The 27,676-nt window shown below is 47.6% G+C and overlaps 1 protein-coding gene across 1 annotated transcript in view; it reads right to left on the reverse strand.

The window, feature by feature from the left end:
- The window catches only part of LOC120845831 (phospholipid-transporting ATPase ABCA3-like), a 61,059-nt gene that overhangs the window by 27,860 nt on the left and 5,523 nt on the right, over positions 1-27,676 (reverse strand). Inside the window, exons 2-4 of the mRNA XM_040217400.1 lie at positions 20,045-20,300; positions 16,391-16,578; positions 8,073-8,246 (exon numbers count right to left, since the gene is read on the reverse strand). Coding sequence (XP_040073334.1) covers positions 8,073-8,246; positions 16,391-16,578; positions 20,045-20,300 — 618 coding nt within the window. The remainder of the gene's footprint in view (positions 1-8,072; positions 8,247-16,390; positions 16,579-20,044; positions 20,301-27,676) is intronic.

Consider the following 27,676-nt stretch of genomic DNA (forward strand, 5'->3'; position numbering starts at 1 on the left):
TACCTTTGGATCTTGTTTGTTTTGCAATATTCTCAGTTGTATAACAGCTCAGTGGTACCTGTTCACATAGTACAGATTGCTTAGTGCGTGCTTGTCTACAGAATGGGCTGTGTGTGATAAACTTCTAGGAGATTTGAAAACAATACCTTGTGTCTGTTTACCTGTGCTTTTGCAAACACCTAGGTGAGTGCATTTGTTTTTTGTTGTTGTTTTGTTGAAATGTTAGCTCTTTGTTTTAAATGGGGCTATGAAGTTCGGCATGTCTTACAAGGTTTTTTTTAAGATGTCCAGTGACAACAAATAATTTGTTTCACATTTCATACGATTGCGGTAAAAAAAGTGAAAGCCGTATACAAATCCCTGTAACGCCAAATTGGAGCGCAGCTCTTGAGGAGGAGGAGTGAAGGGTACTGAGGGGAGGGTAGACCCCTCCTCCTCCCCTCATTCTTTAATATGCTCCGGGGGGGCGGTCACGTGACCTCGGGGGGGGGGGGGGTGTCACGTGACTTCGGGGAGGGGGGGTCACGTGACCTGGGGTCACGTGGGGGTCACCTTGGGGTCACGTGACCTTGAGATGACCTTGGGAGGGGTCACGTGACCTTGGGGAGAAGACCACGTGACCTCGGGGGTCACGTGACCTCAGAGGGGTCACGTGACTTGGGGGTCACGTGACCTTCAAAGGGTAACGTGGGGTCTTGGGCTCACGTGACCTTGAGATGACCTTGGGAGGGGTCACGTGACCTTGGGAGACGTGGGGTCACGTGACCTTGAGATGACCTTGGGAGGGGTCACGTGACCTGGAGGGGTCACGTGACCTTGGGGGTCACGTGACCTTGGCATGACCTTGGTTACGCCGACGGCGACGCCGACGGCGACGGCGACGCCGCTCAAGCCGGGAACGGGCCCCTAAGAGCTGCGCTCTAAAAGAAAAACTACAGGCAGCTATGGCACGATGGTAAAGACACTCATAAGACAAGATATAGAAGAACCTAGCAAACCATAGCAATAGGCAGCTAAAGAAATCATAAAAAAAGCCATAGGCGGCTATAGCACGGTGTCTAAAAAGATCCATAGAGTAAAGCATAGAGACTTTTATAGCACACCATACAAGATGCTATAGGTGGCTAACGGAACCATAGGAAATTCTATAGGCAGCTGTAGCACGGTGGGTATAGAGAACCATAGGACGAACTTTAGAATGAGCTATAGCGGACCATACAAAGAGCAATAGGCGGTTAAAGAAATTATAGAAAAAGCCATAGGCAGCTATAGCACAACGTCTAAAAAGATCCATAGAGTAAGCCATAGAGATTTCTATAGCAGACCATACGAAATGCTATGGGCGGCTAAAGGAACAATAGGAAATGTTATAGGCAGCTGTAGCACGATGGGTATAGAGAACCATAGGATGAGCTATAGAATGAGCTATAGCGGACCATACAAAGAGCAATAGGCGGCTAAAGAAACCATAGGAAAAGCCTTAGGCAGCTATAGCACGGTGTCTAAAAAAGATCCATAAAGTAAGCCATAGAGATCTCTATAAAAGACCTTACACGAAGCTATAGACGGCCAAAGGAACCAAAAGAAAAACCATGGGCGGCTATAGCACGATGGGTAGAGAGAACCATAGGACGAACTATAGAGGGAGCTATAGCGGACGATACAAAAAGCAATATGCGGCTGAAGACACGATAGGAAAAGCCATAGTCAGCTATAGCACGGTGTCTAAAAAGATCCATAAAGTAAGCCATAGAGATCTCTATAGAAGTCCTTACATGAAGCTATAGACGGCCAGAAGAACAAAAAAAAAAAAGCCATAGGCGCCTATAGCATCCTTTCTAAAGGGACCCATTGATAAAACCATACAAAATTCGATGGCGAAATTTCCATAGAAAAAGCTATTGACAACCATAGGGGAGACCATAGGAAAAGTTATAGACAGCCATAGAAGCGGCTATAGCTAATTGGGCCAATTTGCTATAGCCGGCCATACAAAGGATTTTGTATAGCCGACCATAGACCATTTTTGTATAGGACAGTGAAAAAGGAAAAAGTAAAAGGGAAGAAAGAAGTAGAATGCCTTCCGAATAGCACATGGTTGAAGGGCCAGCATCTAGGGCACCAAGTGCAAACCGGAGTTTTGCCTTCTTCGAGGGGCTCTGAATGGTACAAATCATCATCAGGGACAGCTCTGCCGCCAAAATGCCTTTTCCCCCGCATTGCAATATAATCCTACGCACGGGATGCTTCGATGGGTTTCTGCCCAGGTATTTCTGCTTGTCTGTCCCACCTCCTCCGGCCTGTTCGGCTTGAGTGACTCTGGCCGATATAGCCCGAAAGGATTATAGGGGCCTGCAAGCACCGTCCCCCCACGTCTCATAGACCGTATAGCCAGAAATAGTTATTGGGACACGCAAGCACCCCCCCCCCCCCCCACGTCTCATACCGCGGTAACCTGGCAGTAGCTTGCTTGCGTTTCCACCATTTTCAAAGTGCAAAGTGCACAGAAGCACCAACAAAAGGTTAGCGCAAACAGAAGAATCGAAACATGACGGAATTATTTCTCCTCCCGAAACCCGCAGAAAGTGAGACAAACAGCTAAATTTTCTATCTGGCTTCAGTGCGGAAAGCCATCTAACATAACTGTAGTAATTACTTGGAATATCTACATGAATGGTTGAATGAAATCTGTTTCCAGTTTCCTTCCTTCCATTCCCTCTCGCATTGTCGTCCCCTCTACACACAATACCGAGTTTCAAATACTCCCCGCCGAAACGAGGATGGTCTCCCTTTTATTTAAAAGGAAAGGAGAAATCGAAAGAGAGTTTTCTTCCTTTCTGCTTGTAGGTCGGCCTTTAAGGCAGCTTTCAGTGATGTCAACTTGTCAGTTTCTTCTGCAACTCCAGACGTAGCCGACATTAGGTAGTTTTAGCAGGTCGTATCCACACGAACGGTTCGTCCGTGAGCGCATCGGCGACGCCACTGTGCATGCGCGTGCGAGTTGTTGGGGGCGTCGGGAGGCTCTTCTCGTTCGTTTCCCCCATTCCGGCCGCTGGAGTCATCACCGCAACGCAGCCAGTACCGTTCACTTCTCGGGGGACAAAAACGATGGCGGTCGGTTTGGCGATTTGCTTCGTTAGGCATAGGACAGCGGGAGGAGATTTTCCATCCTGTTTGTCTGCTTTATTTGAGAGGTTGAACCAAATCATTTTTAGGACTGCCCACAATGGTAAGCGATCGTGAAGGCTGTAAACTGTACATGCTAGTAAATTTTTGCAATATGCGGGCAGACTAGCTGCCATGGCGACCGCGAGCAGACGAAATGATTGGGTTCGACGGCACACAGCGTGGACGATCGTTCGCGCTCAAGATGACGGAGACGCACCATATAGGAAGTATTCACTGACGGCCATAGCTGTGTGCGCGAATGCTGAGCGCGTGCTGATGGCGAGCTTCCACAGTTCTTTTGCAACGTGCCGGCCTTTGCAGGCCGGTCAAGAGTGCCGGCCTTAGCCATATTGATGTGAGCTCGTTCTGAGCATGCGCTTTAAACAGTACCCACAAATATGGCGTCCAGTGAATACTCCCTATACCTTTACGGTTGTTCAGAAACATTTTACTCTATCCATTTATTTCTTCTTTTTTACCTTTATATTTCTTTTCTTGTTTTTCTTAAATCTATAGATCCCACTGTACATATTTTCTTCCTTTTCTTCTTCTTCGCTTTTCTTTGTTTCTTTTATCTTTTCTTCACTTTACGTGCGGTCCAATTTTCGTGGCTTCTTTTACCTTCTTTTCTCTTCTTTCGAAATTAATCAGTTGGGAGTCAGCGCTCTTTCGTTCTACTGTCCTTTTCTCTTCCGCCGACTTTTTGTGCGCTGTTTAATATTAAAGATGTACCAACTAGCTCAAATTACCACTTTACTACTCTATCTAGCTTCGCAGTTCTTGAAATTCTGACCGGCATTTGCTACGTCGGCTGTCTTGTTTACATCAATCGTACGCCGGAAACACAAGCCGGCACGGATTTACACGTTGCAGAATGTTTGACGTGTTACTAGAAGATGGCGCCACCGTCAAACACAATCATCATCCTCGTTTACACAGTTGCGCCAGTTTCACGACTCGCTAAAATTTGTCAAATTTCACGTATACGGTTTCACGGAACGGACCAGCTGCACCGTTCGTGATTTCGGAGCCGTGTGCTCGAAAAGCGACTCGCTAAATCTCCCTGATACGAGGTAATGGGACCGATCAAGCAGCGTCAAAAGCGCGTCACTGGGCTTTTCTGTTTATCATTCGTTCAGGAACAATAGGATGCGTACAGGAAGATGACGAACACCATGATTGTGCATTTTGAACACCCTCTGATTGGTACCATCAGCTCGTAGCGTCGGCCACATTTGCACTTAAGGTAAAACGAAATATAGACGTAACCATGAACACTTTTACAACGAAGCTGTATATGATTCGCAGGTGGGACTTTTTCCGTGTCCGTCGACAAATAACCCACACGCGCGCCTTATCATTGATCATGCGGTTTTGAGACTTGTTTCAATAAAAAAAACAAAAAAAACAAGTGTCAAAGCCACGTGATAGATTATAAGGCGCGCGCGAACGATGATAAGCACGTTGCGCTCCCCGCATTCGTTTCTCGGTAAATATTGCGGTTGCATAAGCTGCAGCGCACAGTCTTTCATATACAGGCTGTTTTCTTTTTGGTTTCTTTTTTTTTCTGTTTAAAAAAAGCCGTGAAATTTACACTGATGCGGTTTCTGCGGCTGAGTTATACGGCCAGGGGGGCATTATGTAGGTGGCCAATGTTTGCGACTAGTCGACTAAGTGATAAAAATTTGTTAATTAACTTTTCAGTTAGTGAAAATAGACATACGGTTCCAATTAGAAACCTACTGAACGTCATCGAAAACCACTAAATCAACTCTTTTTAGAACGACTTGATGCTCGTATTTGGGGGCGCACCAAACTTATCACTCGTAAAGCAGGCGCAAAGCTTGAAGTGTGGGAACGCGATGGTAAAGTCATCCGCGTTTTGCCACTTCTAGCTTTGCGCCTGCTGCATTAGTAGTAACTTTGCTGTGCTGCTGAGTTCCTCTCGAGCTGCAAGTAGTTCTAAAAAAAGTTGGTTTAGTGGTTTTTGATGGCCCTCAATAAGTTTCTAATTGAAATCACATAACTATTTTCACTAATTAAAAAGTTAATTAACGAATTTTAAGTAATTAGCCGATTTATCGCAAAGATTACCGCCCACATAATGTCCCCCTGGCTGTATAAATCAACCGCACAAACCGCGTAAGTGCAACTTTCACGGCATTTTTTAAACAGATCTCTAAATCTTAGAAAAAGAACGAAAAGCTTATAAACAGGTTTCGGTGCAGTGCATTTGCTTTTCTTAAGTTATTCATTTGGTATAGACCCTTTTGCCGTTTACCAATATGAACTGCCGCTTGAGTCCCAGGCGACTTCCGGTCGCACCGTCTTTGCAAACCTGTTGAGCTTGCTTATGTCACCAGTGCTGGAAAGCATAAATTCTAGACGAACAACGAAGTTTGAGATTTAACGAGGGTTTTCGCCTGTACAATATTGCATCTTGGGGAAGGCAAGTTGACTTACAAGACCAGTCGAAACATTTTAACAGATCTCGCACTTTCTCGTTCTTTTGGTGTTGTCCTGGAGAATCGGCGGTTAAACGTTTCATCGACGTTTCAAGCGGTGGTGTTCAAGCGGCTTTGTTAATTTTTTTAACCGGAAGTTCTCTGGCACGTCAAAGGCTGGAGCACCACCTGGTGACGTTTGCCATAAAAAGGGTCTATCGTGCAGTGGGCAATCGTTGCAGGTGATACCACAGATTCGCTGTCCAACCACCATCACAGCGTGGACTGGAGCCTTATTTTTTAACTTCATATTTGGCGCGTACTAATATATTTATGTTCTCATACTTTCCGCAGAGAGAAAATGAGTGGTATATATTGCCCCTATGCTTTGCTTTACCTTAAGTTTAGATGCAGCGGACAATACGAGCTTATAGGACCAATCATACGTCAAAAGGGCACCATCATGGCGTTTGCCATTTTTCTGTACATGTTTTACCATCTCTGAACCACTCTTTAAAAAAAAAAAGACCCAGTGACTTGTAGATTTGATGCGGCTTGGTTTGTTCCATTAGCAACGTCGGCTGAATTGTTTCATGTTTCAGATTTGGCATCATCACTAGAAAGCGTTATTGAAATGTGATTATATTATTACACTTTTTAATGTACTGCGCTGTTTGCTTGAGTGCGCTTTTGTGTGCATTTTTTTGTTTAAGATAAAGATTTATAACTGTCATATAATTTCGCCACTGCCAATACCTTGTAAACCTATTGGATAGTGATGTTTTATATCTTACGCGTTGTTTGCCTAAGTGTACAATCGTAATAGGGAGTTTTAGGGACCGGTTTTTGCACATCCGATACTGTACGATGGGCCCTCCGGTACGAACTGCGCATGCGCTACCGCAGGGCCTATCGTACCGTATCGGATGTGCGAAAACGGGTCCCTAAAACTTCCTAATATTTGCAGCGTCAGATAACGATGTTTGCTTTTTATAGCGGCATTGATTGTTTAGCTTGATTGTGCGATTTCTTTCTCCTACTTTGTGCCCATCCTGTTAAGATCCAGGGGTTTGCAGTTAGTTACAAATAAGAACATAAATAAACAGCTCGATGTTTGTTTGGCAGGTTTTGTTTACTACAGCATACCATGGCTGTGCTGAGTGGAGCTGTAAACGTTATTGTTCAAATGCAACAACAATACGATCAGTTACTTAAACTTCTATGATTTTGGTAAGTAATTGATTACAAAGGCTTTAGCATATAGTAACCTAAGGGACACCGAATACAATTTAAAACTTTTGTTTACTCTGCATGTTCACTACTGAGAGAAGTCTCAAAAAGACAGAAAGAAGAACAAGATAAGTAAAATGATTACATTATTTTTCTTTTAATGCATGAACACAAGAAAGAGCGACTGTGACGACACAGTCGGACGATCGAAGCAGACGTTTCTCCGTCAGCAGAAAATGCCTCAGCTTTCCTTTTCTTTCTTCGATTGTGTCGTCACAGCAGCTCCCGTGCAAATTCGAATTGCTAGGGGGCGCTGCTGCTAGTTCTTACGCCCCGGAGGTTGTTTTGGGCGCAAAATTCCGTGAGGAGCTCTGAGAAGACATCGTGAAAAGGTATTATTCCCCAACGTAAAACATAAACTCAATTCAGGATTGTTTTTTTTTTTTTGACACATTGGCAATTGTAATTTGTGTCAAGTGCAGATATGAAGAAAAGGCTCAGACAGAAAAGTGCTGCTGCGACAACGGCCTTCTTTGAGAGCCCCGGACAGTCCATGGGCGCTGCATCGTGGTTCCTGAACCCAACGTCGTCACCGCAGTCTTCGGAAGCTACTAGCACTGATCACTTTTTTCTCGCTAGACGCAGTCTACGCGTCCTACTGCTGTCGCGTATCGGACGCTAGCGGCCGCAAACGATGGCTCTGTAAACTGGGAGAGCAGGCGCGCGATCATATGTGGAGGTCAGCAATGGTGTCTCGGAGGACGCGTCGACTGGTGGCGGCTCGGGTAACAGATACGCAAAAAGCAAGGTATTTACCGCCCAGAAAGCACTTTATTTTTATAGCGAAAATCTACTGCACGATGCAACGCTAGACGTCTAAGCTGTTTGGCGTGCTAAATGATGAAACTGACCTATTTTCTTCCAACATTTTGCCTAACCAGAGTGCCCTCCTTAGTTCGCTGAAATCCGCAATATTTGGAAATGCTTATTTCTTTGTTTTTATGTTGTGTAAATTTCTTTCTTGTTATCTCAAGTTCTAAGCATGTTCCAACTTTTTGTTTCCCCAAGAAGTCAAATTTTTTCTTTGAAGCCTAAATTTGTCGACGTTTGCTAAGCATGTGAAAAGTCGCTGGACCAGTCGAACCTCAAGGTCCTACGAACAATCACGACATCCCTAGTCGTGACAGATCCTAAATGCATCAACCTCCGGTCTCGGAGGTTAAAGCTCACTCGTCTGTGGCGATGAGCACAGATGCGTGCGTCTTCTTTACGAAGGTGATGATGGTGTGCCACAAGCGCTTTCTCGACACGGGGTCCAGATGCTGGGTCGGATTGTCGAGCAGCAGCACCTGTGGGGCTCCCAAGACTGCCAAGGACATCGACAGCTTGCGTAGGGCCCCCGAGCTGCAAACAGAGAGCACGTTTGGCTCGTTTTAAGAAATACAATGAAGCTGATATTTTTTTTTTCTTTTAAAGTGCATTTTTTGTGTGGTGCAGCTGTCGTTTTTTCTAAATGATATGTATCTACAGAGGAAATTGACCAATAATCGCCCTCAACATCACCACTTTTTCTAGGATTATGCTCCGCTTTACCGTGCCATAGCCTACCACAAAGAGAGAAAGCTTGCACCCTCGGTGACAGTACTTTATACAGCCAAGTTGCAAGAAAAGAGGGGAGGCGGATGTGGTAGGTAAAAAGGAGAGCATATTGAAGGCAGTGCCGCATAGGTGTCGCAAGGCGAACCACTTCTCGTTTGGTTTTGCATATTGTGGGGGAAACAAAGAAAATAAAAGCCGTTTACAACTCCCTGTAACGCCAGATTAGAACGCAGCTCTTCAGGAGGAGGATGGAAAGGTACTGAAAAATAGCTGAGGTTAGGTGACACCAGGGTGGGGGTCACGTGACCTCAGGGGGAACCACGTGATCTCAGGCGGGGGTTACGTGAGGGTAATTCATAACCCTCGTGAATCTCGTGAGAGTAACCCTCGTGACCCTCGTGCGGGTAACCCTTTTGAGGGTAACTAACCCTCGCAACTCTCGTGGCGTCAACGCTCATGACCTTCGTGAAGGTAACACTCGTGATCCTCGTGAGGGTAACCCTCGTGAGAGTAAACCTCGTAACCCTGACGAGGGTAACCCTCGTGACGTCATTATGGGAAACTGCCCATAATGCAACGCGCGGTTACGCCGCTTGCAAGCTTTGCATGCGCGTTGCATGCAAAGCGCAGTTACGCCGACGGCGACGCTGCTCAAGGCGGAAACGGGCGCCTAACAGCTGCGCTCTAAAAAAATGAGACGTTTACCTATCTCTGGAATTCGAAATCAGAGTGCAGCTCTTGAGGAGGAGGAAAGGGTACGGAGGGGAGGGTATTCCCATCTTCCTCCGTACCCTCCCCTCCTCCTCCCATACCCTCCCCTCCGCCCACACTTTCCCTTTTAAAATTAGCTGAGAAATTGATGGCACGTCATTACAACCCCAGTTCACTTTCCTGTTTTAATTAGCGGGGAAAATGACGTCTTATGACTTTGTGTCACGTCACCTATGAACAAATTCAGTTCCTCCACTAGATTTAGCGGAAAAACTGACGCGACGTGATTTAAACACAAATTAATTTTTCCTCTAAATTTAGCGGGGACTTTGAATTGGGGTTGAGCTCATGCGACGTTAGTTTTCCCGCTAAATTTAGCGGGGGATATTGAATCCGCAGTGTTGCGTTATGGGACGTCACAGAGCTGCCCACCAATTCAGTTTCTTCGCTAAATTTAGCGGGAAATTGAGTTGCTGTGTAGGTCTGTGACGTCCCATACGCAACGCGTGCAATTACGCCGACGGCGACACTGCTCAAGCCGGAAACAGGCGCCTAAGAGATGCGCTCTAAAAAGGCCTAATCCTTATCCTTCTTTCCTAGTGGCAGTGTAAGGATGCGAAGTTGTAGTGAGAGATGATACGTCGTAAGTAAAAAAAGCTCCAGAAAAATTTAGTTTAAAAAAACAAAGAAAGGAATAGAAATGTGTTTCGGAATGTGTCCGCCTCTCCCGGAGAACAATACTATTCTTGTGCTCTTTATTTTACAATCTGTCGTTCTGTCTCCCAAACTGGCGGCCAGTTCTGGCGTCACAAGCGCAGGCTTTTTGACCGTGCTGAATCCGCTCCGGAATGAGCCCTCTTTCCTTCATTTTATCTTTTTTACTCGTACATTGTGTGGCGCATTGTGCTGGGTTGTTTACTGTATTGCACATATTGTTGTATTAACGATCTGTAATCAAAAACGTCAAGCACGTTTTTTTTTTTTTTTACTGTGCAATACAGTCGTAAGTTGAGCTAGCTGGTACATGCTAGGTATAAGTGTCAGCTAGAAAATAACTAAAAAAACACACAGGTTAGAAAGCGACATACACACCGCTGTTTGCACAGTGGTGTGTACGCATCGGTGTGCATGTCCCTTTTTATCCTTTTTGTTTTCGTGTTTATGTTCGAGCTGACAGCTATACCTAACAAAATTATATTCTCGCAGGGTTTGTTTGATGCCACGTCACAGGTTATAACCACTGGGGGCCCGATCAGGCCGTTCTTATGTACGAACAAACACCCGACAGGTCGTATGACTTGTCAGGAAGACGGCCACACCCGATGAAGCTCCCGCCAATCACTGTCATGTGCATTGAGTAAGGCCGTGACTGACCAGCACCTGACCGAGTGCGGTCGTCTTTCTGACGCGTTGTACGACCAGTAGAACATTTAGTTGTGCATGGATATGGCATGGCATGGCCTGGCCCTTGTTGTGGGCGGAGCTAGTGCCAAGTTTGGACACTTTCGGTAATTGGGTTGCGAACACTGTGCCCGCGTCTTCTGTGAGAAGCCATTGCCTCGTGAGATAAACATGCTTTTTGGTTCCCGGCTCTAGACGCTCAGTCGGCTCAGTTGCTACCTTGCCGTAGCTGGTGGGCCTTGCAGTTTCACCGCCGGCCACAGCCCGGCACGACATAGTGCCAGAAGCAGTCCACTAGGCATACGTACCTTCGGTCCTCATGACAGCGCATTAGGCCTAAGTCTCATGTTCTCATGGCGAACTCGCAAGAAGCTCCAACGTGGGTGGGCGTCTCCCTACGTCAGCCCGCTGCTTTCAACTTCGACAACACCGATTCTTGTACTGCGTGGCTTACGCAATTCGAGGGCTACGCTTATGCCTCCGGACATCGCCAGGCACCACCGTACATTCAGGTGCGGACACTTCTCTACTGTATGGGCCCCGAAGCTCGGGTCCTTCTCGACACGTTCGGCTTGAACGCCGCCTCCCTGAACGACTACGACACGGTAGTCAAACGCTTCTCGGAACGCTTTGTGCACCCCCTCAACGAGGTGTACAAGTCATCGAGGTTCCACAAGCGGGTACAGCAGCCGGGAGAGAGCGTCGACAGTTACCACGCCGAGCTCTGCAAGCTTGTCAAGCCGTGCAACTACCCGTCCCCCGATGTCGAAGAACGTCTGGTTCGCGACCGGTTCGTTGTCGGTCTTTGCGACGGACGCCTGTCCGACCAACTCTGCCAGAACGCCAAGCTGAGCCTCAAGGACGCGTGGACGTAGGCGAGACAGGCCGAAGACGCCAAAAAAAAAAAAAGACTACTCGTGGGCGTGAGTCAGGCCAGCTTACCGTCAACGTTGACGCTACGAAGTCTCGTCGTGGTCCGACGCACCAGCGCAAGACAACGAAACGGTCAGACGACGCGTCAGCCGTGTCTTCACGTGGCGATAACGACTGGGGTTCCTGCAGCTACTGCGGTCGAGCCCCCCCACGCACGCTCCGACTGTCCTGCTCGGCAGTCTCCGTACAACTACTGCAAGAAGAAGGGCCACTTCGTGGATGTCATTCGCGCTCGTAAACGAAAGCAGAGCAAGGTGGCGACCTTACAGCTCCACGCAATCCTCGAGATTGAGAAAGCCAAGGCCAAGTACGTCGAGGTCACTGTCGACAACTACACGGCGAGATTCAAGGTAGATTCCGGCGCGGACGTGTCTGCTGTTTCGAAAGCCTTTCCGAACTGACCTCGTCATCTGCACATGGTCGACGACCTGCTGGCAGGACCGGGAGACCAGTCGCTAGTCGTGGTTTTTTTTGGCTACCCTCTTATGGCGAGGCAAGACCCGTCGTCAGCGTCTGTACGTGATCAAGTCCCTCCCCGTGCCCCAGTTTGGGGTCCAAGCCATCCAGGCTCTTGGTGTGGTCAAGTTCTTGGACGACATTAAAATACCCCTGCGCGAGGGGGTGCGAACGGAGCTGGCCAAACTGGAGCAAGACAGAGTCATTTGGCGTGTCACCAACCCCACACCTTGGTGCGCTGGACTGGTCGTAATTCCAAAGTCGTCGGGAGGCTCCCGCCTCTGTGTTGACCTTACCAAGCTAAATCAAGTTGTCCTGAGAGGCCGCCATGTGCTCCCCACTGTTGATCAAGTCCTGTGACTTCTGGGGGATGCAGCAGTCTTCTCGAAGCTCGATGCTACTTGAAGCTTCTATCAGGTCAAGCTTCCCCAGGACCCGCAAGAGCTTACGACATTCATTATGCCGTTTGGGCGTTATTGCTTTTGCCGCCTCCCATTTGGCATCACGTCGGCCCCAGAGTTTTTCAAGCGACAGATGGCTTGGATTTCAGAGGGCCTAGACCGAACAGTTAACATGGTCGACGGCGTCCTAGTCTTTGGCAGAACGAAGAAGGAACAAGGCCAACGCCTGCAGCAGGTGCTGTTGTGTCTCTCCGAAGCCGGCGTTACCCTTAAAAGGGAGGAGTGCAGTTTTGGAGTGTCCCAAGTGTCAGTCCTGGGAGTTGTTGTCTCAGCGGAAGGGATAAGGGCTGATCCCGGCAAGCTGTCCGCCGTGCAAAACATGGACCCACCAACGGACGTCGCTGGGGTACGCCGACTTCTCGGCACGGTGAATCACTTGGCCCGCTTCCTCCCACACGTGGCCCAAGTGACAGCGCCGATCAGGGCTCTGCTTAGCAAGAACACGGAGTGGACCTGATCGTACGAACAGGAAGTCGTCTTTGATGCTCTCAAGAAGCTGCTGACGTCCGACCGTTGTATGGGAAATTACCACCCAGCCTACCCGTCTACGGTCTCAGCGGATGCAAGCTCCTTCGGCCTAGGCGCGGTGTTGCTCCTGACTCAACCAACAGGAGAAAGTCCAGCTGTCGCCTTTGCGCCAAGACCCCTGACAACAACTGAGCAGCACTACAGAGAGGTGGAGAAGGAGGCTTCGGCGGTTACCTGGGCTGTACAGAGATGCAGTGAGTATAGGCATGGCATCTCCTTTGATGTTGAGACGAATCATCTGCCATTGGTCTCCCTTTTCGGAAAGATGTAGCTCGACGTCGTGCCACCGCGGATTCAACGGTTGCGGCAGAAACTGATGCCGTATCGATTCCGAATGCTGCACGTTCCTGAAAAACTACTAGTCACGGCCGACACACTGTCTCGAATCCCTTGCAAGGCCATCGTCGGGCCGGGAGAGCTGGACGCCATCGAGCTTTTCGCTGCAGAAAAAGTGGACGGCTCCTCTGAGGTGCTTTCAGCTTCCATAGAAGATCTCAAGATGGCTCAAACATCCGAGGGTGAATGCAGTACCCACATCTCATCCTTCCAGGGCGGTTGGCATCCAAGGGAAAGTTACCTACGCACGTTGCAATGTATGCACCCGTGTTGGAAGAACTTTCAGTCTGCAATGGTCTTCTGCTGAAGGGAACCCGTATCGTCATCTCAGCAGCACTCCGCCCGACGATACTAGCCTTGATCCACGAAGGCCATCAAGGTATCAACCGCTGCAAGTCCAGAGCCCGTGCCTTCTGAGGGAAGTCCTCGGTGTCGACCTCTTCCACTTGAACGGCAAAACCTTCATTCTTCTAGTTGACTACTGTTCCCGGTACCCCGGGCGACGCTACGAAGCACGACAGCAGGGAAGGTCATTGACGTCCTCAAGAGTATGTTTGATCGTCACGGAATCCCCAAGACTTTCCGGTCTGGTAACGGTCCCCCAGTTTTGTCTCTGGTGTTCGGCCGATTCGCAAGCTCCTGCTGCTTCGCACGTGTGACCAGTAGCCCAAACTTCCCCCAGTCAAACAGTGAAGTTGAACGAATGGTTCGAACCATTAAGGACCTCTTTCGCAAGGCCAAGGACCCGTACTTGGCGCTCCTCAGTTACAGAGACACGCAAGGTGTCACCGGCTACAACCCAGCACAGCTGTTGATGGGCCGCCAGCTTCGAACGCGGGTTCAGAAGAGGAAGGAGCAGCTACAGCCTCTTAATCCGGGACGAGACCTGGTTGTCACCCGAGACTCCGACTACTGTAGGAAACAGACAGCAGACTTCAACAGCCGTCATCGAGCCCGTGCTCTTCCAAGACTTTAACAGGGCACTTGAGTTTGGGTTGAACCCGAGAGGCTGCGTGGCACTGCCTTAAGCCCGGCTCAACGCCCGAGGTCTTATGTCGTTGACGCAGTGACAGGAGCGCATCTTCGACGCCGTTTGCTACTCCAGCTTCCGGCGATGGTTCGGCCTCGGGGGGACCTGACGACTCCCCTCATTGTGATGTGCCTCGTCCGGCGTTACCACCAGGTGTTCGTGGTTATGACACAGGCCAAGCCTACACGACCCATTCTGGGAGACAAGTGGTTGCTCCCAAAAGACACTATCTGTAAAACTGTTTTTTTTTTTTTTTCACAGCTAAAATGCCCGGGACATTCTCGGACATTTTTAAGGGGGGAGATGTTGTGGGCGGCGTGAGTGCCAAGTTAGGACACTTTCGATAATTGGGTTGCGAACACTGTGCCCACGTTTTCTGTAAAAAGCCATTGCCTCGTGAGATAAACATGCTTTTTGGTTCCCGGCTCTGGACGCTCAGTTGGCTCAGTTGCTTGCTTGCCGTCGCTGGTGGGCCGTGCGGTTTGACCGCCGGCCACAGCCCGGCACGACAGCCCCCACGTGTTTTTACCCGTTCAGTGGCATGAAAAAACTCCCTGCAAAGACAACACCTAAAGGTGATCAATAAGCTGAAAGCACCGTTCCAGGCATGGGTGCAAGGCACTTAGAAAAGTGGTTCCAGCAAGGCATAGAGAGGCAGCTACACAGATAGTGCAAGGGCACTGGGCACCAAGGTCAGTCTGTTGAGAATGTTGACATATGTACAGACCCCTAAGTGACCGGTATCTGAAGCGTAAAAATAAATGGTAAATCAATATGGTACGTCCCTTGTACGATGAATTTTTTCTTAGGGGTATGTCATTATTAAACGGTTGCAAAACGAACACAAAATGGGTAATAAATATAATAAATATTCCAGTGATCATACCAAATGCACTTTGTATATACTGGGAAACAAGACCAAATAAAGATTATAAAATCGCGACTGTATTTCTACAGTTCTTTGCTGTAGATTACATTCATATGAGTTCTATTAAATTGCGACAAACCCATAATCGGGCAACTAGTTGTCGAATATTGTACATCTTCACCCATTCAAGATAGACAAACTCATCACGGCGCAGCTTCTGCTCAGTCATCTTATCTTCACACCGCTCGTTCTTCTTTCCAGATGAGATGTCTGCGACACGTCCAGAAAGCGCCTCGGACCTTGGCCCGACACGCACTTTATAAGGATAGGGGCACATAATAAATACCGCATCCCGAGACTTCCCGTCGGCGTAGTGATTCATCGCCGGGCTCAAAACGTTGGTGCCCTGAGTTCGATTTTCTTTGGAAGGCGGTAGCAATTTTCTCGTTCTTGTCAATTTGTCTAGTCATCCCTTCCCCGCCAAAACTTCGATCACCACATCAAAACGCCCTTACACCCGTGAGCGATATGAAGGTGAACAGCCCTCTTGTTTTTGACATCCTGCAAGTTTTGGAACAAGCTCTGTCCCAGAAGAGGGCTAGAACGCAAAGTTTAGACCCTTGGCCACGTACCATTTGAGACGCTGAGAGTTAATAGAGCTTTAGGGACCCGTAAAACAGGCAAGAAACCAGGTAAAGTGTTCATCTTCATATTGCCGGCGGGTGTACATGCGCTGCCGGAGACATGCTCCCATTATAGCTCACATATGCTCGGGTCGCGGGAAAGTCAAGTTAATGTGCCGTTCACGTCTCCTTATTGCCCACCTGCGCGGAAATGGCTGAAAGGAAGCGCCAACTTACTCAGTGTGACTGTGCTCGACGCGCGAGAGGGCCGCCAGAAAATATCATTAAAATAGTCCTAACAAGCGTGCTGTTCAAGTACACTAGTCGGTGGCAAGTGAAGAGTAAACTAGAGGCTCCTCCCACCTCTTTCCACTTTATTAAAGCGAATGTCGGAGAGGAGGTCTCGTCCTCTCCAGCGTTTGCTCTGCAAGAGGTGGGAGGAAATTCCATAACCTGTCACTGACTACGGGAGACAAGCAATGATTTCTCCTTTCGACGTAGTCTGTAGCAAAGCATCGCCAATATACACTGTTTTTTTTATCTATTATACTGTGTTTATTTGATTGGTGGCGGAAATAGAGATGAGGAAATAAAAGATATACCTGAAATGTCCGATGGGCTTGTCGGCATCGTCGAAAAGATCCAGCATGTACATGACCTGGTTCACGACGTTATAGATGACAGCTGCAGGAATCCGGCGCATCCTGGCCATGTGCTGCATGAGCTGCCGTCCCGTCATCCAGGAGAGCTTTCCCAATTCCTGGGGCATGTAGCCGAGCTGACGCACAAACTGCGCAAAAAAAGGCGCGATTAACCAAACGCTCTGCGTTAGCTTGGACAGCCGCAGAAATACTTCTGCCACAATTTTATATTACTCAAGAGCGTGCTCAAGCAATTCACGTGATAGCGATGGCCACCTTAATTTGAACGACACATGTATTTTATAATTTGAAATGCTTTAAAGCAGAACCTTCTAGTGCCAAAAATGTATTCGTCCGTACCGGCATCCGTCCATCCGTCCGCAGGTACACCATGGTAGGGCTTGCCAGCACGACCGGTTTGGGTACCACAGCCACATAAGTAAGGCAACGAGGAAAATCATTTTTTCAGACAATAAATTAACACTGGCTCACCAGGAATCAAACCCAGGGCCTCTTGGCGATGATAATAATCCCTGGAGAAGAGGAACAAGGGAGACGATGGGCAGACATAAATCTCCAAACAGGTCGAGGTGACTGGTGCACGACCGAAAAAACGCGCCTGGTCCTGGTATCCAACGAAGGATTTCTCTATTTCCAGTGGAGCGCTCTACCAATTGAGCTAACTAGGAGTTAGACGTCAGTAGAGCAAACGGGTGTTATGAGCTGCCACCAATCTAACACCAACAAACCTTGTTGGTGGTAGACTCGTGGCAGCTGATAAAACTAGTATGCCTCCATGTGCGCTTCGCATAAGGTGATGCCAACTGCCTGTTTCCCTTTCCCACACCCTCGTCCACCGCCATTTTGTTCCTCATTGTTTCCCCGTGCGCCGGAAAGTGGCCTTTGTGTCCATCGGTCCTCCCATCCGAGGGGGGAAGTGCTAATCCTCCCTCCGTGGGTTCCACAACGCTGCTCCGAACTTGTGAGATAAGGTGCTTGTTTCCGGGAGGGTTACAGGTCCACAGATTGTCGCCGAGGACCAAAATGGCTGCTGGTTTGTCGGCGAGTGGTATTACAAAAAGTGGCATCACCCCAGCAAAGCGCACATGAAGTCTCCCTATATAAAACCCGTTTGCTCTACTGACGTCTATTTCCTGCTTAGCTCAGTTGGTAGCCACTGGAAACGGAGAGGTGCCTTGTTCGATACCTAAACCAGGCGGATTTTTTCGGTCGCGCACCAGTCCCCTAGCTGTGTTTGGAGATTAGTGTCTGTCCCTTGTGCCTCCTGTTAGCCTTCTCCAGGGATTATTATCGTAATTCTTGTCCAGTTCGGTTGCACCTTTGCAATACTTCCATTATCATAATATCCTCTTGTTTTTTTTTTTTTTTTTTTTTTTTTTACTCCCGCTAAATTTAGCAGGGAAATTGACTTGATGAATAGCTCACGTAATGTTAATTTTCTCAGTTGGTATATCGGTCACGTGATCTCAGTTTTCAAGCTAAATGTAGCAGAAAATGCTCAGACATTCGGACAGACGGACGCAACTTTGGGATTGGGGGTTCTGTTAAAAAGCCTTTCATGCGTTAGTACTGCATTCCATGCGTCTCATGATTTTGGCGACAAAACGCGTGCCGTTTTCAGGCAAGAGGGCTACCATAAACTTAGCTTCTCCTAAGTAGATTGGCTGCATTTAGACGAAAATATTTAGTTTTTGTTATAGCTGATTTTCGGAAAGCTGAATATATATCTCAACACCCTTCCTCCTCCTCTCGTCCTTAGCTCCCATTTTCAGAGCACTTCCGACGTTGTCGTTAGAATTTCATTGTAATTAAAGTTCAACCACAACGACTCCTACTTGCGCGAATGAAGCTCAATGGCAGTTCAATTGTTATAAAGCTGGAACTTCATAGGTTACTGCCGCTGATGTTGTTTATGGGATATTAAAGCCGGAAAATGTGACAGCGCTTTCTTTTCTTTTATTTTTTGCTGTAGAGGAAGGGTTAAGCTAATGTCCATAATATAGTGGGAAGACGCCTTCGCGTATACCCATACTAAAAAAAAAATTTCCAGTTCATGAATCGAGTGGATTTGTTCGATCATTGGGTTTGCAGCAAAAAGGACAGTCTTGCTTCTATTCGTGATGAAACGAGGTTATTTTAGCTGAAATTAATGCCACAGGCGCCGACAATTACATTTCTTGAAAGTTTGTTTTACCAATAACTCGACGTCCGCTCACGAGAAATGTCTTTGTTTTGAATGTTTCGATTCTGTTAATGTTATGTACTCAAACTTCCATTCTGTCGGCACCGCTATAGCGTCACACGAAGTTGTAGATTTCTGTGGTGCGTATACTTTAACTATTCGGGTAAAAAGAACAGGTATTCCTTTTCACTATTGGGCACTACTATACGGCGTGCAATTTCGTCTGCTCCTTGAGCACCTCGACCTGAACCAAGAACGCTGCGCGATTGGCTGCGCCTTCCGTGTGTTTCCGTTTGATAGGCGTGCTCCTCCTTGCATTCGCCAAACAAGCATTTTGGAGCACTCGCACCCCCTGTATAAAGACCTATATGTGACTTGACGTAAGCATTTTTATTGGAATACTCAATTTATTTTCGTCACTGATGGCAGACCAGCTCCCTGAAGTAGATCAGCCACTGACGTCATCTGGTTAGCGATATACAAACCTACCCATTCTATCCTCAATCCTTTTTAACTTCGTAGAGATTGGTTTCGTGAACGGCTCCCCGAAGCCCGATAGCATCATCCCGCAACTGCCGAAAAATATATTCATAATTTAGGAACATATATTTTTAATATTATATCTTATAAAGTTAGTTTTTGGTAAATTTAGGAGGAGGTTGACATACGCAGGTAATATGCTTAATGCAGCTTAAAAGGTAGACTATGTATATCTCAGAATATTTAAAATCTGAAACCTCCGAAAGGCTCGGGTTTCCAAGCATGTAGCCAACACGAGTGTGCTTCAATTCGTGGGCTAGGGACATAACGCTCTTCCATAAGTTATGCCCATCTCTCCTGAGTTACGATACTTCTCAATCAAACCCAAATTTTCCGATTCGAATGGTACTGCTTGATTAAATCGTTCCCTTTCTTATCAATTGCGCGGTCATTGGACGTATAACCGCGGCTTCCAAGAAATTTTATTCCAAATATTAGATTTTAATAACAAAAATAAAATAGACGCTAAGAGTCTTCCCGGGGGAATTCCAAAATTAACCAGGATTTTATGAGCACTAAAACAAAAGTATACTAAATTGACGATACAAAAGTCTGTCATTTCCACTATCTTCCTTGCCCCCGTAGATGGGAGACGCGATAACACGGTTACATGACTTCACACGACGCCACCTCAGCTCCGTTCACCATTAAGGTGAGGCTGCAGTTAAAGGTGTAAGCAGGAGCTAACCCATGCACCTTGTTTTGAAACGTGCCTTGCTGGCGCTTGAGCTTGTTTTGCGGAAGAGCCTTTCAAAGCCCAGATACCGTTCTGTCGCTCTCGTAGACTTGGCTCAAGTCTCACCTTAAGGGTGAACAAAGTATAGGAGCCGTTACTCTACGCCGGGATGACGGCCATCCGGCAGAAGGTGTACCTGGTTGGTGTGCATGAAAAGGTTGAGCCCGAGCAGGTAGGCGTTTCCGTCGGTGACGAGCTGCCGACCGGCCAACACCTCGAGCAGGAGCGACTTGCCGCAGCCCGTGGGGCCCAGGACGGACACGACCTCGCGCCGGTGCAGGCACAGGGTGACGTCGTGCAATGGCGCGTACGGCCCAGCCTCCTGCCGCAGGTGGCTCACGTACAGCGTGTCTTCGCACGCGAGCGTCTTGGAAGGCAGCTGACGCCTGAGTCTGGAAACGCACGTACGGCCTTGACTTAGAGCTCATAAATGCTTTCCTTGTAGATTCTTTTCAAAATTTTATCGACCAACACTGGTGGTCACCATTTCTTGTTAGGAAAAGAAAATTGGTTTTAGAAGGGCGGGAGAAATCGTATGCTTGTCTTTTTAGACTTCTGCTAGGTGGCGCAAGCTACCGCCCGCTACAAATGGTGTAACTTTCAACATCCATCCATTCATTCATCCATCCTGGCACGAAGAATGTGAGTACTCGCCGCGCGCTTACACACCACCCGTGTTCTACCGAGCCGAGCCGAGCTCAGGCGAAACGTTAAGCGCAGTCATCCAACCTTGGCTCAGAGTCCGTCATTAGAGATTGTTCGCCCGCTGCTAAGAGCTCCCCTACATTAGGCCATTGCGAGCGCGCAGCTATGTGCTTACACCACTTGTTCCAGGTACACGCGACAGCGCCTAACCTCTTTGCGCGCAGCTGGTTCGCGCTGACATCACCTGGCCTTTTGAAGAAGGGGCTTAGTCAAATGAATTACTGTTCCCGCATTGCAACTTTTACGCTTTACTTTGCTTGATCTTCCTTGAATAGTCAGCATACATAACAGACAGTTTTAGTGGACCGTACGCTATAGCTTTGCGTACGCGAGGAGACTGCGGGTCGTGAGTGTGCGTGCGCAGAACGCAGTAGAAAGGCTAGCGTATTGCGTACGAACGCAACGCTGGGGATTTTGCTTGGCGGGCTAGCGGGCTTTCGGGACGCTCTCGAGAGATCTCGGACCCGACGAGAGCGCCAGTTTCAAGGTGGCGGTTACCTCGACTGGCGCAACAAGGGGGCAACGTGGTGTTTTCGAAGTTCTGTGTTACGTGAAATTGCGTGGTGTTCAGCTCGGCAATGCTTTCTGGGACCTACCGCAGTCGAATCAGATCGCCGTGCAGCTGAAGGAGTGAACAGTGAAAATGTTCGCCGCTCGGAATGTGCCTCAACGGTGCGATCTGCTGAACGCTAAGCCTATTCGCATAGTTCATCGCCGACGGACGAACGACTCTAAAAGAAATCGCCGAATTTCTCGCTATGCAGTGGACATCAGTAGGTCATGAATTTCATTCGCGATAGCATTGATAAAAGTGCCGTTTCCACGGGACGACTGAGGGAGGCTCTGTGATCGAATTTGGCTACGCACTCGTACTCGTAGCCTCTGTACCCCGCAGAAAAGCGCGCTTGACGAAGCAGCTGCGGCTTGGTTTAATTTGAAATAAAATGATTGACACGTTTTCATTTTCAATATTTCTTTCCAGGAGCATGGCTGCGCTATAAGCACGCGGAATTCTACGGCTCTTGCAAATTTAACCAAAATCATGCGCGGTGTTCACTCGAAAATGTAACGCACAAATAAATTCAGTCCGAGCAGGTCACTTTTAGCGTACGCTATACTATTGCCTATGGCGTACGTAAGAGCCAGCAACGCTATACTAAAACTGTCTAATATGTTCACTTCCGTGGCATTCAGAAGGAGGTTGTAGCTAGCTTTGAACTTGTTTCTTTCCTTTTCTTTTTTTCTTTTTTTATTTCGTTATCTGGTGATTTTCGTCGCTGGACATAACTTGGGCTGGGAGCTCACGCGACAAGCGCGAGATCCATCCCTTAAGACAAACGAAAACCCGTAACCAGCAGGTCAAGGCCACGCAATGCGTTCAAAGCCGATAGCAAGAAATGAATAAGGCTACAGGAAACTGAATAGGATACGTTATCATTGTATTTTAATCTTAGTGAAAATGAAGCCTAAATATTGTGATTTTAGCGATTTACGATGCTGCGCTGCGAGCCTTTGCTCCGGCGCGGTGAGAAGGAGGCGAACGCATGCGCAAACATATCTAATGGCGAATTCCATTGGTCGTTTGGGAGCGCGCCTAGATCAGTAGGCCAAATCCGACATGGAGCAGGCGACCCGAACGGAGTTGCTCCGCCTCCCGATCCCCCATGAAACATGACCGCTCCTCCGTGATCGGCGGACGCCTTCTCGTCATACCCAGTTATTTATTAATCTTCTTTTTTTCGTTTTTGTTGTACTTAAAACGAAGATTAATAAGTAACTGTTAGAGTCCATATGAAGCTCCCGAAAGAGCGCAAGTACCACGTGACCATAGTGGCCAGTCACGTGACCATAGCGGCCACTTTTCCACGAGCGCCAGGGGGCGCCAAATACGAATTCGTTTCGCGCCGTAAATATAGCTCTAAAATAGTTTTGTCGTTGTAAGTTTTGTTTTATGGCGTTCTTTTTTCATCTACAGGGAAATTCAAGGAGACGCCAGGCTCTTTAAATCGACCGCGAAATTCGGTTTATTAACCTATCGCGCTACGACTTTGTGCAGCGTTGCCCACAGATGGTGCTTTTTTTTTTTTTTTTTTTGTAAAATTTGCAAAGAGCGAACTTACCTGAGGAAAAAGTAAAGAAAGAAAAAAGGCTTAGCTCCTATGGAAACGCAGCGACGCCACCGGTCTTCAAACAACACGGCGCCGTTTCGCACGGGAGACAAGAGATGGCGCAACGAACGCCGCCAACGAACGAGCATGCGGCGCCGAGAGCCAGCGTCTTTAGCAGACGATCTTTTCGACTCAAAAGCGGCGCGCGTTCTGCAGGCGGCGACAGTCACAGAAACAAAAACAGGCGCGGTAACAACAAGGAACTGCAGTTCCTTGTCTGCTAAATACGCCGGCTCTATGCGTCGTATGCTCGTTCGTTGGCGGCAGTTGGCGTCGCGACCACTTGCGCCATCTCTTGTCTCCGTGCGAAACGGTGCCGTGTTGTTTGAAGACCGGTGGCGTCGCTGCGTTTCCATAAGAGCTAAGGCTTCTTTCTTTGCTCACTTTTTCCTCAGGTAGGTTCGCTCTTTGCAAATTTTACAAAAAAATGCACCATCTGTGGGCAACACTGCACAAAGTCGTAGCGCGATAGGTTAAGAAACCGAATTTTGCGGTAGATTTAAAGAGCCTGGCGTCTCCTTGAATCACCCTGTAGGTTGTTTGAAAAATCCTTTGCACGTGTCTTTTAAGGTTTAGTGCAATGAATTTGAAAACGTTAATATTTCAAGGTTAGAAAAGAGGAGATGCATCAAGTTCCGGCGTTGCAGGCCATCCTTTCGCCGAGCTTCTGAGAGAGTCAAAGTGTTTGAGGGAGATGGCATAAGGGCGAGAGTAGCTCAGAACTGCGCATGCAAAGCGGGGTGGAGCTGCGACGTTGTGGTTGGTTCTGACAGTGACTCATATGAAGCGTAAAACCGCTCTCGGCCGCTAACAGGAGCGAGTGATTGCCAGAGCTACCCTTCTAACTCATTATAGCTCCATCGACACCCTTCACGACGACTACCTGTCAATGCGTCACGAGCATCTCGGGAAATTAGAGCTGCACACCGGCGGCCAAAAATGGCAACTTACCGGTTTCCGATATCTTTCCCGTTGGGCATATTAGGGAGTTGTAGTAGATCGTTTTTCTCCTCCGCTCCGGTATCCCCGAAGAAAACGCCGCAGCTGCGCATCTGCGCCGCCAGCCTTGTCTGCATAGTTCAAGGTCTTGTGGCGGATTACGGAGCGCTATCCGGGTGCTTAGCGGGCTGCAGGAACGGTCTACTACAATACCCTATTAGTGGTCACGTGACGTCAACATGGCTGCACCCAGAAATGGGCCGAGCGCAGCGGTGCGAGACGCGTTTACCCGCGACAACCGTTCTGTGGGAGCTGATTAATGAGAAATTGTGGCGTATGCCACGTTTGCCTGGGCAGACGACGAATAAATGGAACCTGCTTTGCCATATAGCCTCTGTTTTAATAGAAAGCCTGTCATATCGCAAAGGGGCGTGGCCTCTGTAAAGTGGAAAGGAGATCAACGGAGAGGGCGCTCACGGGGTTTGTCTCGGGTGGCGCCAAACAATGCACAGCGATAAAAACCAGACAAACACAAAAGCACTCCTTTTTTTTTTTTTCGGAACACGGGAACATTTTGCGTCGATTAATTTTTATTCCGCCCCTCTCCCGTTTGTCCACGCACCGACAGCCTCCTTTGTTTTTTCTCCGCTCTGATTTGTTGTTTCGCAGAGAGACCACCGCGCCTATTGTTGGCGCTGGCTGAAAGGTCACCTCTAGAGTAACTGTATATACTGCGCCTTGCGGAGCAGAGTACCGCAATGGTGATTCCAGGACGGCCATGTTGAATCCAAGGCCCCACTGCAGGAAGCGACCTTCACTTTTGCAAGAGCCCCGGCTGTGAGAGCTACGCGATCGTCCTCCATGTCGTCTTCTTCCCTGACTTTGAAAACATGTTTTAAAACATCGCTCGCATTATAAAACAACGCAGTTATACTGTATCCAGTGGCAACACAAAATGTTGAAGGGTCAAGAAAGCTTCCAGTCCCTTCTGTTTTAGTGTAGGTTGTATATTTCGGAATTGCAAAGCGAGAAGCATGATCCGCCCGAAACTCGGCTCCTGCAAGGTCGCTTTATCGCACAAACGTCGAATCCAGCTCGGTGCACGTGACCGCCTCTCCGCCAATACGGAGTTGGCGGCAAAATAAAAAGGAGCGCGTTACTCTGGCTCTTAAGCAAAAACTATACAGCTACCCTGTCTTACCCCAGAGGGGTAACCCAGGGTAGCTGTATATGCTTTATAAGTTACCCCTCTGGATTACCCTATAGGGGTAACCCAGAGTAGCTGTATAGCCTTTTTCTAGCGGCCGCGCGCTCATTGCCTCCGTCAAGGAATTGATAGGCCTTCTAGAATAAAGGCTATGGCTCAGCACGTATCGCGCGAGATGTGACAGACATTGACATAGATGCCGACGTATGTCGTGCTCAAATATCTCAAATAATTCTCGCACGAAAATTTTGCGTTTTCGTTTCACGTGACCATCAGAATATTGAGGACTTTTACCCAATGGTGCGCGAAGCATAAAGAGTATCCACGAGTGGATAGCGATAAGGAACGCGTAATAGTTGTGGGAGGTTTCGCATGGATTGTGACACAATGATGGAGGATACTGCAGATTGGGCGAGTTGGTAAGGCATCATCACGAACCACCGCAAGTAGACAGTTATTCAAAATCCAAACACACAAAAAAATACACTCACACACCGCTGAACTATCAACTGAATTGTATTTCAAACTTCCTCTTCTTCGACCCCAAGGAATAGGTTGCCAAGGAAGAAAAGGGGAAAGACAAGGCAAATGGGGGAGGGCAAAAGAAAAAGAAAAGGAAAACAGATGAATAGAAGACAAAGAAAAGGAAAATAAAGGAGAATAATACTAATGCACCAGAGTCCAAGAGTTACAAAAATTACAAAAATAATTACAAAATTAATCACGAACAGGTATAAACCAGGTGATATGCTGGCTTACTGTCGACTACACTCTCGGCGTAAATAGTTTGAGTGATGCAAAAAGTCCAAGAGTTACAGAAATTAGTTGTTAAATAATATAAGATGTAAACAAAAATCAGTGGTTATACTGGCTTATTGTCTTAAACACCTTCTGTCTAAATAATGTAGTTCTTTCTCCGATAAAGCTAAGGACGGAGTGCTAACGCACTGGGCTTCTCGTCTTGCAATGTTCTCCGCTTCTATAATTTCTCGGGTGAGCTGGTTTTTACTCCTGCCTAACACAGCACAGTTGTCCAGTCGCGCAAAACAGCCATAATCCCTACAGTGAATACCTAGGTGACCGGAGTTGGCATTGGCAATGTTGTTGTTGTGCTCTCGCAGGCGGTCGTTTAAAGGGAAGCTACGGAGCTTCTTGAAAAAAATTAGTTAGAAGTGAATTCAAGTGTATTTTTACCTCGTGAACCCGAATACCAAAACCATTTGCCGCGTAAGTATTGTTAAACGGGAGAAAAACGCGAAAGAGAGTCGCTGTCCGTGACGTCATCGACGGATCTTTTGGCTTGCCAAGGCTAGGGAGGCGGGGCTTCAGCCCTATTTTCAAATTGCTCTTATGGCTCTCCGGCGCGTCGCATTGAAATATAATTTTGATATATGTTATTCTAAAGGCCAAATGAACGCAATTCAAGCGTTTTTTCTCAAATCTAGAAGTGCCCCATCTTCCCTTTAAACACCGCCCCGTCTGTCCAATGTACTCTTTTCCACAGGAAAGGGGAAACGAATAGACTACCCCTTCAACACATGGGACAAAGTTGGATCTGTGTTTCTTTGCGCAGCTGACGGTGCTGATTGAGGAGGTGTTTACTTTTTTGCAGAGGCTGTGAAGTTTGTGTGGTGCTGAAAACACTACATTTACATTTACTCTGTTCGCTATTTTCTTTAGACCATGCGATATATTATGCATATATGGCACGACTATCGGTCTGGTTGTCCTGTCTCTGGGTATTTTTGCGGCGCTACCGAGCTTGATTTCTCTGAGGAGAACCTCGGTTACCGACGTCAATATTTGTAGAGGATATCCAGCGGACCTTAGCCTTGATACTTGAGCGTCGAAGCTTGCCTGCATTGAATGTAAGCATGACTTGCTAATAGAGTCCTTAAGGCATGACCTCACTATACCTCTTTTTACAAGCTTGGAATGTGCAGAGTTGAATGGTAGAGTGTAGTCGACAGTAGGCCGGCATATCACCTGGTTTATACCTGTGCGTGATTAATTTTGTAATTATTTTTGTAATTTTTGTAACTCTTGGACTCTGATGCATTAGTATTTTTCTCCTTTATTTTCCTTTTCTTTGTCTTCTATTCATCTGTTTTCCTTTTCTTTTTCTTTTGCCCTCCCCCATTTGCCTTTTCTTTCCCCTTTTCTTCCTTGGCAACCTATTCCTTGGGGTCGAAGAAGAGGAAGTTTGAAATACAATTCAGTTGATAGTTCAGCGCTGTGTGAGTGTATTTTTTTGTGTGTTTGGATTTTTAATAACTGTCTACTTGCGCTGGTTCGTGATGATGGAGGATAGTTTTTCGGAAAAAAGACCTTAGACGTCAGGAGGACTGTGAAGCCTGTCAAGATGGCTGCCTTGCGCGATGACCATTATAACTTGGTTGGTGCATCAAACCTACAGGGTGGTTTGACTGACACCGACAGCTGCTTTAGTTCTGTAACTGCGGAAAGGTCAGTGAGCTCATTAGAAGAGATTTGGCGGGGAAACTTTTCCGCTAGATTTCGCGGGGAAATTTTTCCGCTAGATTTAGCGGGGAAAATATTCCGCTAGATTTCGCGGGGCAATTTTTCCGCTATATTTAGCGGGGTAATTTTTCCACTAAATTCAGCGGGGAAATTGACCCATAATGCACCGCGTGATTACGCCGACGCCGACGGCGACGCCGCTCAAGCCGGAAACGGGCGCCTAAGAGCTGCGCTCTAAGAACAGTTGGCTTCCCAACGCCCATTCTTC

The sequence above is a fragment of the Ixodes scapularis genome, unplaced genomic scaffold (genome assembly GCF_016920785.2).
Source record: "Ixodes scapularis isolate PalLabHiFi unplaced genomic scaffold, ASM1692078v2 ptg001986l_1___fragment_3__unscaffolded, whole genome shotgun sequence".
Taxonomy (NCBI): domain Eukaryota; kingdom Metazoa; phylum Arthropoda; class Arachnida; order Ixodida; family Ixodidae; genus Ixodes; species Ixodes scapularis.